Source organism: Gymnoscopelus microlampas, assembly GCF_963454915.1.
Source record: "Gymnoscopelus microlampas genome assembly, chromosome: 19".
Lineage (NCBI taxonomy): Eukaryota > Metazoa > Chordata > Actinopteri > Myctophiformes > Myctophidae > Gymnoscopelus > Gymnoscopelus microlampas.
The window spans coordinates 28,639,597-28,654,125 of record NC_139956.1 but is presented as its reverse complement, the minus strand read 5'-3'; the positions used below and the strand labels follow the sequence as shown (position 1 = coordinate 28,654,125).

The 14,529-nt window shown below is 43.0% G+C and overlaps 1 protein-coding gene across 4 annotated transcripts in view; it reads right to left on the bottom strand.

Annotated features, from left to right (window-relative positions):
* LOC311034681 (phosphatidylinositol-binding clathrin assembly protein) overlaps positions 1 to 14,529 on the bottom strand; it is a 141,743-nt gene that overhangs the window by 25,154 nt on the left and 102,060 nt on the right. For 2 of the 4 annotated variants that reach the window (XM_084042625.1, XM_084042627.1), the window contains exons 11-13: positions 13,916 to 14,055; positions 10,982 to 11,079; positions 8,116 to 8,223 (exon numbers count right to left, since the gene is read on the bottom strand). In XM_084042625.1, the coding sequence (XP_083898751.1) occupies positions 8,116 to 8,223; positions 10,982 to 11,079; positions 13,916 to 14,055 (346 nt within the window). The remainder of the gene's footprint in view (positions 1 to 8,115; positions 8,224 to 10,981; positions 11,080 to 13,915; positions 14,056 to 14,529) is intronic. The other 2 variants (XM_084042626.1, XM_084042628.1) reach the window with 1 other exon arrangement.

The window sequence follows — 14,529 nt, the reverse complement described above, 5'->3', positions numbered from 1 at the left end:
TAAGTGGTTAAAAGGCAAACAAAATAAAATATCAGAGCAAGACAAGCAACAACAACGTTAATGAGGTAAGGGGTCTAAGAAGAAGAGCATGACGAGGCGAACAGCGGTTACGGCAGGGCGAGGGTTAACGGCAGCAACCACGGAAGACAAGGAGGAAAGGAAAAGGATTAAAAAAGAAAAAGAGAAAAATGAGCGAAGCAAGGCGGAGAGAGAGAGAGAGAGAGAGATGGTGAGAGAGAGAGAGAGAGAGGGATAATATTTAGTTAGGAAGTGGTGTGTTCGTTTGACAGTGGTGCTGACACAGTAGAGACAGAAAAACACTGTTTCCTGCTAGGCAAGCAAATAGAGAGCGAGAGGGGGGAGAGGAGAGAGAGGAGGAGGAGGAGGAGGGGGTGGATGGAGAAACAGGAGAGCGTGAACGAGAGGATGGTGGGGTGGGAAAGAGATATGGGCAGAGGGAGAGAGTGAGAGAGAGACAAAGGGAACGAAAGGAAGAAAGAAATGGAGTCAGAGAAAAGGAAAGGCAAAAATGGAGAGGGAGGCTACTTCTCCTTCTGTTCTTCATCTTCTCGGCTATAATTGGAGTGTTATTGTTGTGGTTTGTGTGGACCGCTGTGATCCGGATAACGCTTTTGTTAACGTCTGTCAATCACACTGAGTGAAATGAATGAAACTCAAAGGGGGAAGGAAGGAAGGAAACTGGGATAAGCATACATACAGAAAGTAACAAAGTACATTTACTTACTAGTACTGTACTTAAACACTTAAATGGTTGACCGGAGTCCCTCAGGGCTCTATACTAATGCGATCGTTCACAGAAAAGAAAGAACGCATTCGAAATGTATTCATGATCTGCACCATTAACAGAAAATCGGGTGCCATGGTAGTACTACTCAATGAGCTACACAGAGGGAATGTAAACTAAACAACACACACACGTAGTTACATATTGTGCGCCTAGTCGGCTCGTACATTACACATCATTTCCTATTTTGACCTAGTCTCGCGTGCTTACAGTCACCTCTCGCGAGAGTACAAAGTACTACAGTAGGGCCGCCGAATGGCAACGGCAAGGTTCCCAGTTCGAACCTGGGCTCCCCAAGAGTTAGTGTCAAAGTGTCCTTGGACAAGACGCTTAAGCCCTAATTGCTCCGAATGAGCAGGTTGGTGCCTTGCATGGTTTCCTCCGCCATCGGTGTTTGAATGTGTGTGTGAATGTAATGCACAATCATTGTAAAGCGCTTTGGATAAAAGCACTATATGAATGCACCATTCACCATTTATTTACTATACAGTTAGAACATAAACAAATGAAAACGGTGACTTATCAAGCAATACTAGAACCTTTGCTGCCAATGAGGGCATGTGAAAACGGCCACTCCCATTGCCATCCCAGAAAGTTATGCAAATATTTCATTAACTATCTCTTAATTGCACTGGGTGAAGGGAGTGATAAAAGCACCGAGGTGATTATAAGGCAAGCTGTATCTAGGAGCATCCTCACTGCATCCTCGCTGCTGAAGGCCAAACACAAGTTACTGTGGATGGTTTGGCAGGATTCCTGCCTCAGGAGACACCGGTGTTGATCTGGGAGTAAAGGAACCATAAGACAGGAGCAGAAAACCCTGACCTTCAACGGCTCACAGAATGGCTGCCCACCAACAAGGGCAAGGTCAGCCAGCAGCACCTGCTGTGTTCTGAGCCAACTCCCTCCCCACCCTGTCAGGGAATCCCAGCAGGACGGTACCTTTTCATTCACCGGGGAAGTTCCTCATTAACCGGAATGTTAATCTAGTTATCACATTAAAACGTGATGATGAAATGCTCTGTTCTCATTGTCTTGGTGAATCATCACCTGGCATTTGTCGTTCCTCAATACTTTACTTCTATGTTATTCTATTCCAGTGGTTCTCAACCAGTGGTCCGGGGACCACCAGTGGTCCTTGAGGGCTAAATGATGGAGAGTTGGTAACCAAATGGACCCTTATAGATCTTTAACTCTTGAGAGTGTAAAATGAATGAGTTAAATGAGTTAAATTATTGTTAAACATCTGCATTACTTAATTAAAGAATTGTTATTTTGATCAACGTTTGCCTGTTATCTTTCCCATGGTACCAACATGAATAAAGCATGGAATTGTGGACAACATCTTATCCAATGACAACAAAATATTATTTTGTTTTGGGTCTGAGAGTCTAAATCTCATCAAATGGTGGTCCGTGGCTCAAATGCCAAATAAATAATGGACCTTGATATGAAAAGGGTTGAAAACCACTGTTATATAACTATACCATTATATTCACACTATACTAAGCTATACAGTACATCTATTCTGAGGAGACTGAGTGAAAACCCAAAAGTGATAAGAAAGAATACAGCACCAGTAGTTTTCATCAAACAAAACCAAAAACTGAAATCCGGACTAGACTGATAAGAGTACGAAACAGTGAAGAGGAGAAAATGAGAGAAACAAACCATGGGAAGATTAGAACTGAGAAAGAATGAGAGACATCTCAGCCCTGTAGACAACAGAGTCACATACATTGTCTGAAAGCCGTTGGAGGAGATATGTACGACAGGGAGAGATTGCAGGGATGAGTGAACACGTAGGGAGAGAGTCTAGTACAGACAAGACAACAACATACCAATGAGTGAAGTGGTGTGGAGAGGAGAAAGAGTCCTAACATGACAACTGAAAGCTCCTGGGGTTGAGATCCGGAACAAGAGGACAACCGGATCCAACATTGAGGAACCGGAATCGATTAACCCATTAAGACCTGGAACTGTGTCATTTTTAGATTTGAGCTAAAAAGCATCATTTTACACTTTGGGCTATTCAAAAATAGCAGATATACAAGCTCATAGCGCGGCACCGAGTGCCGCACTATGAGCTTGTAGATCTGCTATTTTTTAAAATTTGTGAAAATGTGTGCAAATCTTTGAATATATATATTTTAAAGCGAACATATTTAACTCAAATCTTTGCTTCTGGGGGGTCCCTGGAACAAAATATTTTGATGGGGGTCCGCGGCCAAATACATATCATTTTGGGGGTCCTTGACATGAAAAAGATTGAGCACCACTGATATAGAAACATACGTTCTTTTCAAAGTAAAAAAAAAGTGCTTAGGAAGCGAGATACAGCCTTTTTCAGTTATAAGTTAAACAAGGAGTGGATGGAGCTGCAAATCTGCAGATAATGATATCTTGGGTTCTGAAAATGTTTTTTGTTGTTGAGTTTTTTACTATGATTTTTTCAAAAACACGTGAAAGACGTGATTGGCACGTTGCACCATAGCGGTAAAACATGTGAAACACGTGAATAGCACTCACTGAGTTAATCGCTCACCTATTTAAACAAGAGCTTTGACAATCATTATATCTCATCAACGGTTGGGTGTCCCTACCCACCACCACGAAGTTTGTGGGTTCAAATCCACCGTGGTGCATCCGGCTTTGCCGGGCGTCCAAAAAAAAAAAAAATCTGCGGTAGATCTGGCTCTGTTTAGAAGACCGTGACGCACACGAGAGGATTTAGCAGGACCGCAGGGCTCTATTCATGGAGAGTGACGTCTCCCAAGGCATGTCCTTCTGGAGTTCTGCCACACTTTGGAACCTCAGTTAAGGAGAAAACCCTGACTCGAGTGCCATACCGGTGCCAGTGCAGGTGCTCTCCACGTTGTTTTTTTTTTGGCCACCGAGGCCTCAGTGGGAGGATTGGGGATAGGTCCGGTATATCACAGCCAATCATTAGCAGAGCCATGCCAGCAGTGTTGGCAGCAACCGAGTCCCTTTCTCGGCAAGATGTTCCGATTTCCTTACAGTGATGCTCAGCAAACCGTGATTAAGAGACAATTTTAGGAGATTGCTGGGTTTCCTAATGTGATTACTTGGCGCAATTGATTTTGCACCTAAATGCGTCTGAAGTCACCATCTGCGAATGATTTCGCATTCATCAATCATTACTATTCATCAATCAGTACTCACATTTCTTACTTAAGTTAAAGTATCAATACTGCAATATAGAAATATTCTGTTACAAGTAAAAGTCTGGAATTCAAAATGTCCTTAAGTAAAAAAGTATTGGCTTCATAATGTACTTAATGTACACTACCTAAGTAATAGTAGTCATTAGGCAGAATGTCCCATTTCAAGTTTTCAAATGTATAAAACCTTTTGAAAATAGCCGATCTACAAGCTCACAATGCGTCACATCGCGACGCATTGTGAGCTTGTAGATCGGCTATTTTCAAATGGCGTTTTGTAATAACAATCAAAATCTACAAAATAACTAGTAACTAAAGTTTTCAAATAATTGCAGTGGAGTAGAAGTAAACGTTTTGGAAATTGAAAATGCTCAAGTAAAGTACAAATACCTCAACATTTTACTTAAGTACAGTACTTGAGTACATGTACTTACTGTAGTTACATAGCCCAGTGGCCCGGGGGGGAACGCACGACTCGCATTCTCCTCTCATTTTTCAAAAACAGCGGTGTATGGGGCATGCCTCCACGAGGGCACACTTACTCGGTGAGTAATTACTGTGTTGAATTAATATTTCAAATGGCTGATATTTTGGTGAGATTCATGTACTGGGTCAATGGTTCTCAAAGTGGGGTCCAGGGACCCTCAGGCGGGGTTACAGGTCTATAACTTTGAGAGTTTTGGGCGTCCTTGAAATTAAAAAAGTTTGAAAACCACTTTACTAGGTGACACAGGTTGTGTCACCTTGTGTGTTAGTGCTGGCAAGGCCTACATCAGTGCAGAAGTGCAGGTTCAACTGCGCCCAAATACGCATGTATGTGGGGTTGCGGTGTAGCACTGCTTCGGAACACCTCGCCGATTTGAAACCTATCTTCATATAATTGGTCCTCGCTAATGCTATTTATAAGATGCCATAATTTCTGTCTACTGACTCTGTGGCTCAGAGGAGGGCTGTGGACAGATCAGAAACCAGTGACATCATCGTTTGGCAGGTTTGGTCATTTCAAAGAAGATTTTATTTTTCTTATTTCATTTGTGAGAACAACTTCTATTATAGCATGCCAGGAATAGAAAGCCTGCAGTTTCTATTAGCTTGGATTCCGAACTGAACTGTCCACAGCCCTCCTCTGACAGACCAAATACACAAAACCATATTAGCATCAGTGAGGACCAATTATGTGAAGATAGTTTGAAAATGGGTGAAGTTGCCCTTTAACCACTTAAATGCTGTATAATCTGATCTGTCAAATAGCGAAAAATAGCAACATCTACGTTCTATGTTGTGAGCTTGTACATTGCTATTTTCACCTATTTCTGCCGAATGTTCGCCTATTATGACGACATGCCCAGAGCAGGGACGCTAGGGTTCGTGTGGTTAAGAGCAGATGGCTCTGTCTTGGATGGATCAATTTATCTTCTTGGCCGAACTCCAAATAAAAGTTCACCATGCAAGAACGCTATGAGAAATGACATTAAATGGTTCCCTAAACAACATCAATCAAACACTGCATGAGAGGAGAGGAGAGGAGAGGAAAGGAGAGGGAGGAGCAGATGGAGTGGTATTGCCTGGGTGATTCTTGCCTTGTGAAGTGTGATGGGGAGATGAGGAGGCAGTGATGGAGAGAGAGATACAGACAGAGAGAGAGAGAGAGACAGACAGACAAGACAGAGAGAGACGTGAAAGACTGGAGGAGGGGAGAGAAACACGGAGAGCACGATGGGATGGTGTGAGCAACAACAAACAAAACGGATGAGTGAAGGCAGACAGACGGAACAGTGTGAGATGACAGACGACACGCACGTGCACGCAGCCAGACACGCATGAGACGTGCACACTTGACAAGCACGTGCACGCACATGCACACACAAGTAGACATGTACAGATAAAGACACAAGACACTCTTAACACACCCACACAAACACAAGGAGTAGACATACACAAATCAAGACAAGACACCCGTACACACACACACACTCTCTCCAGATGGTACTGCTGTAGTGTTGTAGTGTTGGTGGCAGCTTCAACACTGGCTCTATTTATAGAAGAAGCAGTTAGTCTGCACAAAGCCCAAAAGCACCAGCAGCAGCCCAGCCTGAATGCAGGACTCTAAGAGTCCCCTGAACTCCTTACTACTTACCGAGCTGATCTGAGGCCAGCCCAGCAGAGCACAGCAGGGGACAGGCAAGGTTAATTAAGGGCACTTAAACCCAGCGCAACAAATCAACACAAGAACATTCTAATATCGACTAACATTTTATAATCGACTAAACTGATTAGTCTGGTTGACCACTTAACCCTGCATTATACTTTGTACAATGGTGCTGTAATCTTAAGACTCACCTCTTCAGACTCCACTTTTAGCCCGTAACACTTGCCCTAGCCTTGACAACCTTGCAGGCTTATGCAAAGGTTCAAATTTAATTTAGATAGCATGCATAGTTATTAGACAGATGCCAGGTTCATTTGTAGACCTGCCATCCTGTAGTTTGTATAGTTTCAATGCACAAACTATTCCTTTCATTAATATTATACAGTACTGTTTAGACTGATGATAGGTTCTTGGTTTACCTAAGAATCTAGATTATTATCTCATTTGATGTATTACCTTGTGTTGTCCTTGCTTACTGTAAATCGCTCTGGATTAAGAGCGTCTGCTAAATGCCTAAATTGTCAATTGTAATTGTAAATTGTACAAAAACTGTTTTTTATACTCGTTCATTAAACGTAGTCGAGGCAAACGTTTGGAATAATTGTGATATTGATTGAGTCATACATCGTCCAGCCCTACTGCACACTGTCATGCAGGAAACGATGATAGTGGTGGTAATGGTAATGATAATGATGATGAAAATCATTGTAGAAATGATGATTACAATAATAATGTTGCGGAGTGAGGAAAAAAAATTGCTTGCAACAGGATTGTGTGAGAGCTTGTGTGTGTGTGTGTGTGTGTGTGTGTGTGTGTGTGTGTGTGTGTGTGTGTGTGTGTGTGTGTGCGGGGAAGGGTCATTTCACTTTCCTTTTGGCCAGTTTCTCCCCTTTTTCTCCCAATTTAGTAACCTGATTTACACACTTGTGTAATCTTGTCACTGCTGACCCCTAGTTGTCGGGGTCAGCCTAGCTAATGGGTTTAATATAAGCTTCAACTGGTGCTACTTGTTTTTTTTTGCATTGTAACACTGTTGCACTCTTAAATTGTTTTAAATGTTCCTTTTAACATGCAAATGTTTGTATACGTTATAACTTGTTGGAATTTAAACCAGAGGTTCTCAAACTTTTCAGGCCGTGACTTCCCAAAATAATCATATTTGAACTGGGGACCCCCCAAAATAATCATATTTGAACTGGGGCATTACATTTAGTTTGACTCGGTTCCACAGATAAATAGTGAAAATAGACGATCTACAAGTTCACAACGCCTCGCAACGCTTGTAAATCGGCTATTTTCAGATGTATTTATTTTTTATAGTTTGTTGGGGGTTTCCGACCCACAGGTTGAGAGCCACTGATTTAAACCATGTGCCTCCTCCGATGCACACAGAACCGCCTGCCGCGTTCTTTTCACCTGCCAGTGAGTAGCCTCCCCAGGGGGGAACCCTGTTCCTCACAGTTCAACAGCCCGGCCGACAGGCACGCTAGATCAACCTGTAGGAATAACTAGTGAAGTGATAAAGAAGAACGGCCTCCGCGCCCGGTTTCCCTCGAAACCATACCCCTTGCGCCACCCGAGCGGCCTGTGAATTCACTTCTTATCTTGACAGATCCACCTCCTAATTGGTCAGCTGAAAGATTAAAAGATAAGTAAAAACAATTTGATTTGATTGGAAGTTAATTGCCTCTCAAATGACCATTGTTATAAATGAGTTAGGATGATAGTTTGTATAAGAGCTAAAGGCAGAGCGCAAAGTTAAAAGCCAGAGATTTAATCTGTAAAAAGTCAGCAGGGTTAGTTCAAGCACTAAGCCGGGTTAAACCAGAAAGGATTCCTATTGGACCATATTCACAAGGCTGCAATTTTGAATAAATATGGCCACCGTGTGAATATGGTCAGTTAAGTCTCATTCTGTCTGGTCAGTTAGTCAGACAGGAGAGACAGGTTATTATGGACAGGTGAGACGGGGTCTTTACCGGCTGCTGAGTGTGTGCCATTGTTACTGGGGACTTCCTGTTTACTCCCAAACACAGCATCAAAATCTACAGTCATGGCTGGAGCTGTCTGCTGAAGAGGTTCCATTCCTGAGGGAGGTATACAGTAGTTACATACAGACTTACCGGGTGTTATAGATGAAGTGCGGATTTATAACTATTGTGATATGAATCAATTAAATTGAGTATCAATTCCACCTTATTTTATGCAAAATTCTAAGAGAAAGCTTGGAACTAGCGAACAAAGATGTTTACGTGATTTTTATATTTTTTTACTTACTTGTGTTACAAGTAATTGTTTAAAAACTTTTTTCTTTGAGTAAATTGTGCCTATAATCCAGTTTTCAGTTACTGATAAGTGATTGTAACATTGTATAAGTATGTTTTTGGTGTTTTATAATCCCATAAGGGATTGATTGATTGATTGATTGATTGATTCATTCATTTACTGTATATATACAGCCACCCATTAGAGTAGTTCACACTAAAGCGGAGCTTTCATAGACTTCATGTGCTGTGCTGCCTGGAACACTTTGCAGGGGCAAGTTCAAACTAAAAGAGATAGCTGGTCTCCCTCAAAGAGACCAGCTATCTCATGCTTGGGAGGGGGGTGTTCGTCAAGGCTGGACTACTACTACTAGGTACTACTGCACCATTATGGTGTGTTTTATTTTTTGTTTAATGTTTCTAGTACAACTGCTATCCCCTTGGCCCGGTCTCCTTTGACAAGGAATATTTAATTTAATGTCCTGGTTAAATAAAATGAATATAAATAAATGAAGAAAATAAGTGCTTACAGTAAGTGCGTGACTCACAAATCAGTGAGTGGGTTGGAGCGTTGAATGTGCCAGGTTTCAGAGGGCATGTTTTCAAAAATAACCTTGGCGATTTGTACAGAAAGGGGATTGTTTTTGAGACTTGGCAACTTCACAGTAGTTGTCACAACCTATGCCATTATGGATCAATACATAAATAGAGTTTATCGTCTCTGTCGGGTGGAAACCTCAAATGTCCAAAACTGTTACTTTTCAGGATTCAAATTCAAAAGCAACAAAAGTGGCAGATCTGCAAGCTCCAAACGCGTCGCTTCGCGCCGCGTTTGGAGCTTGCAGATCTGCCACTTTTGATACTTTTGTGTGACGCTGTAGCGTGACCAAGTAGGCCTTAAATTTACGAAAAAAAACACAAAAAAGTTAAAATATGGACATAAGAGGTTTCTGCCCGATAGCAACGATATGTCAGTTCTACAGATGCCATTTGGCACCCCAGTTCTGCACACTTGGATCAAAAAGATTAAGTGTAACCAAATTGTAATAGGCTAAAGGCCATGACAATGAAAGCGTCAGCCGCTCTGACGCGTCAGCAAACACACAAATTGATTTCAAAGGGCTGTTGCCACACTGGAGGTGTCAAGGGGTGCGTGTGAAAGCCTGTCGCTGCGTCTTTCACAGCTCAGTTCTATTTCGGAGTGGGCGATGCGCATCACGGAACATCCAAAACGAGTCGGAGCAACACAGAAAGGTCACCTCGTTTTTACTTCAAACTTGTATCGCAGTGTCTATGTATGTTTGTTTTAACTTGTTTGACCGTACTAGGAACACAAGTCCATTTTCAAATGAAATAGAAAGTGCAAAGAAGGCAGACTCGCGTGGCGCGTGTCAGTGACGCTGGAGTGAGTGCCTTTTAAGCTGGCAGCGCCAGTCTGCCATGTATTCCTATGGTTAAGACACGCTGGTGCACATTTGTCGTTATGGAATTTCTTTGATATACATTTCTTCTTTATGGATGAAGATCTTCTGAAAAATGTACCTCTTTTTAATTTTGAAAAAACTAAAAACAAAACAAAAAAAGAGATATTTACTCGCGACCCTACAAATGGGTCCACTGATATATAATGGATATAAAGTTATACATTGAAGGTCATTTTCTCTAGACGAGAGAGACTTAAGTGTATGCACTCTGAATGACGACATACACAGTGCTACAGGCTACCATATATATAATCATGTCTGTGAGAAGTAACGTAGACTTTGATAGATGGACAAATGAATAGATGGAATAGATGGATGGATGGATGAATGGAGGGAGGGAGGGAGGGAGGGAGGGATGGATTGGTGCATAATGGAATTCATGCACGGACAAATGAGTAGCGTGATGGATGGATGGGCGGACGGGCAAATGGGGGGTGCAGAGGAAACGCTTCCTGGAAAATGTCTCAACACTTCAGTCATAATTATAGAGAGACTTCTCACTCGGGAGAAAGGTGATTCACTCAGGTGTGTGTGTGTGTGTGTGTGTGTGTGTGTGTGTGTGTGCATACGTGTGCTGGTACATGTACTTACTTACCTCCACATGTAGAGGTAGGAGTTGCGCGTTAGTTTATGTGTGACGTCTGTGTTTTACACAGACGTCACACATAAACTAGTCTCGCGTGGCCAGACTGTTGCCTCCCACAATTTTCAAATGTTTCCGGTCATACAGTCTGGGACTCGGAAGCTCTGATCATGCTTAGAATATAAACCGGATGTGGAGCCTCCTCTCCACTTCCGTTTTGTCTTTACAGTCGCGCAAATTTATCCTAATAAAAATACAAATCATCTAAGTATACATAGCTTGCTGCTTAGCAGAAATGGAAATAAAATAATAAAATGTAAAGATATTTTAAAATATATTTTCGTGAACGGAAGTGCCAGTTTCCTCAAGCGGATTTCGGGAGTTGTAGTTCCAGACTCTATATAGCATTCAGAGATTGTGGAATAGTTGTCTGGCTACACGAGACTACACATAAACTAACAAGCAACTGTGCTTGTGTGTGTGTGTGTGTGTGTGTGTGTGTGTGTGTTCGTACCTCCCCAGGCATTGTTGGCGTTGGAGATGGGAGCACTATGCACAGCGGGGATGAAGGCTGGCTGCAGATCAAACAGGTCACTGTTCAAACTGGGAGCACTGGGGGGGAGAGAGAGAGAGAGAGAGAGAGAGAGATATTCTCTGTGAATAGAACATGCGTGTGCGTCGTCCACACTGTCAACCACGTTTGCACTTGTGAAGACATCAACAATTTTAGGATGGCAATTGTGTGAATGCCATTTCAAAATTGTTTGCCCCTTTTAACCATGAGGCTGAATAGCCCCTGGTCTGTGAGCTTAGAATGCACAGCGCGCCATGTTGAGATCTTGTTGTAGATCTGGTTGTAGATCTGCTATTTTTGGCGCGTGACACTAGCACGCAACTGGGTAAAAATCAGCATAACTCTAACTACAACGTCAATCTTTTCTAAATAGCCTAACTCCACCAATCTTTTTCACCATAAAACCATGAACCCATTTCTCAAGCTTGTGAGCACCAGGAAAATGCTCCTCAAGTATAGTACCACACTCACAAACACACACACACACACACACACACACACACCATCATCCAGCAGGGAGGTACATAGGTCTGCCCCCCCCCCCACATCCTCCCGCCCCGCCCCTCTCTTCTTCCATGCTATCCCTCCATTCTTGGCCACCCGTCCTCTCTCTTTCTCTCCTCTACGCTTCTCTCCATTCTTCAAACACACTTATCATCTCTCCACCACCCACTGTCATCCCTCGCTCTCTCACTCTCTCCACTTGTCCGCCCCCTCGTGCGCTCTCTCTCTCTCTCTCTCATATAACTCACCATCTATCTGTCATCCCTCTGTCTCTCCCTCACTCCTCCTCACCCTCCCTCCTTTAGTGTATTTCTCTCTCTGTGTGGGTCACTTACACAGCCGTCTAGTCTGAGGGTGGTACCATTAATCACTTAAAGGTAGTGTAAGTGATATGCTTTGGTTAAAGTAAGTGTTATATAGCTCTATATTTTGATAGTAAGCATTGTGCATTGTGAGTGTTTATTCAGTAACAGGAGTCTCCCTGTCTCTCCAGCTCTTTAAAGGTATTCCTGGCTAATAAGCCAAATATGCCTTAATACATTATAATTGCCCACTGTAACTAAAATAGTAATTTTAAAACACCTTAAATATTGTATTTATTTTAGAAGCAGTTCATCTTTCACTCAAGAGGGGCAATGCCTGTTGCAAGTTGATGGTGTAATTTGTTAATGTGTGGTCCAGCCCTATGGAATTTATGGAATGCATGTGCAAATAAATATATATATATTGATTTGATGCTCATATTAACCTTTTATTTTCACATAAATTCCATAAGGCTGGACCACACATGGACAGATGACATCATCAACTTGCGACGGGCATTGTGAAAGATGAACTTTTTCTAAAATAAATACAATATTTAAGGTGTTTCTAATTTTACATTTTAGTTATAGAGGACAATTATAATGTATTAATGCATATTTGGCTTATTAGCCAGGGATCCTTTTAATAAAGAGAAAATACACCATAACTCTGAGAGTGTGCGCCTGGAACCCTTACTTACGGGTCTATTTGCCTCTGTTTGTACGCTCTCAAGAGTTATGGTCGTTTTTGAAATTAAAACGTTTGAGAGTTTGAGGTGTTTTTAGAATCGCTCCTCAGGTCTAAACGGGTTAAAAAAAGGAGCAGAGTTGATGGGTTCACGAGTCCCTGCACACAGCAGCAGAACCGTTGCTAAAACGGACTAAAACGGAAACACCCATCAGAAAAAAAAGTATGTCCGTTTTATCATGGGTTTCGCGCATTCTATCCAATTTCTGCGTGGTTCTCCGCATCGCGGGGTTAGACCATCTAACCGTTAGAACGTCATGTGTTTTTGTTTGCCGGTTTAAAGGATGTGGTGGCCGACATGAATGATGAGTCAAACTGGCACCTGGTCAGTGGAATATTATTCACTTTTCATATATTTCTAACTTCAGATAGCAGTAGTATAGCAGTAGAACCGTCCGTTAGATTATAGGCTTCTGGAAAGCTCCTGACTGGAAACAAATCCAATTTTAGGTATAGTGCAGAATTCAGGCTACAGATTACAGAGTCATTTTAAAGATGGAAAGGTCATCTAGGGCTAGAATTGAAGCTTATGAACATGGGACGTTTGTTACATAAAAGAGAGGCAGTGATATTCACCATAAAGTGCTGGAAAAGAATAATATTTGATGAGAATCAAATCATTTTTAGGTGTGTCTCTGGGGATGTTGTGGGCAGAGCATGTGAGCGGAGCGGAGCGGGTGAAAATGCCGCTCCGCGCTCCAGGGGGCTGAAATGCCGCTCGCTATTCGCTCATGTTAAACCCCCCCGCGCTCCGCTCCCCGTCGCTCCTCGCTCACGTTGATTTGCGCAAATGTCGCTCCACGCTCCGCTCAAACCGGGTCGCTCAACAGTAAAAAAAAGAAAAGAAAAAGAAAGTAGAAATTCTAATGACATCTCGGTGCGCTGTGCACTGCGGATGTCTGTGTGTCTCTGAGTCCGTGCGACCGGGCATGCTCAAACATTCGGTGCGCGGCCCCCGCGAGGGCGGCCTGGAGCGGGAGGCGGTCCTCGCTCTGAGTAGCGCTCCAACCTTTTTATAACCAGCTCCGCGCTCACGTCAAAATCGCGTCGCTCCGCTCACCGCTCCGCTCACATGCTCTGGTTGTGGGTGATATTTTTTTCACTACCATCACTTCACCTCACTACCATCTCTCTCTCTCTCAGTCTCTCTCTCTCTCTCTTCAACAACAGTTACCAAGGTTTTAACTAAAGTAACAATAACAATGAAATCTCTGTTTCCCCCTTGTACCTGTGTGTGAGAGAGAGAGAGAGCATTTGTGTGTGCGTGTGTGTGTGTGTGTGTGTGTGTGTGTGTGTGTGTGTCCATACGTGCATTTGTACCTGTTGGTTAACGGCGGGGAGGTGAACAGCTCTGGGGTGTGTGTGACGTGGTGGTTGTTGTTGGCGCTGCCTATCGATTGGCTGCTGGGCGAGGCCGAGGGCGGAGTCTGCATGTTGACGTCCTTCAGCCGTTGGTCCTGCTGACACACACACACACACACACACACACAAACACAAGACACAAACACGCAGGAAAAAAGAAATCTTTAGATCTTGATTTGGTCAATGGCATTTTCTATTGTCTGCCTGTTTCTACCTACAGACCAGATGAATCAACGGTTTTCTGGTTGGCGGACATATTTCATTTTCTGGCCAAAAAGCGTTTTTTTACACAAAAGGACGGGTTCTGAGACACTTCCAGATGGTCATGCTGACAAGCCCTGAGCATCAGTGGATGTGAGCCTCCCTCCATCCAGGATGTATGCAGTGGCTGTTGTGTCAGGAAAGCCCTTAGGATTATGAAGGACCCCTACCGTCAGCCACCGCATTATGGACCGTTTCATCTGCTATATACCGCCCTGGCAAGCTGTACCGCAGCCTCAAGGCCTGGACCAGCAGGACCCCCAGACACATATGTACTTCCCCCTAGACTACCAGCTTTATGAATAATTGAA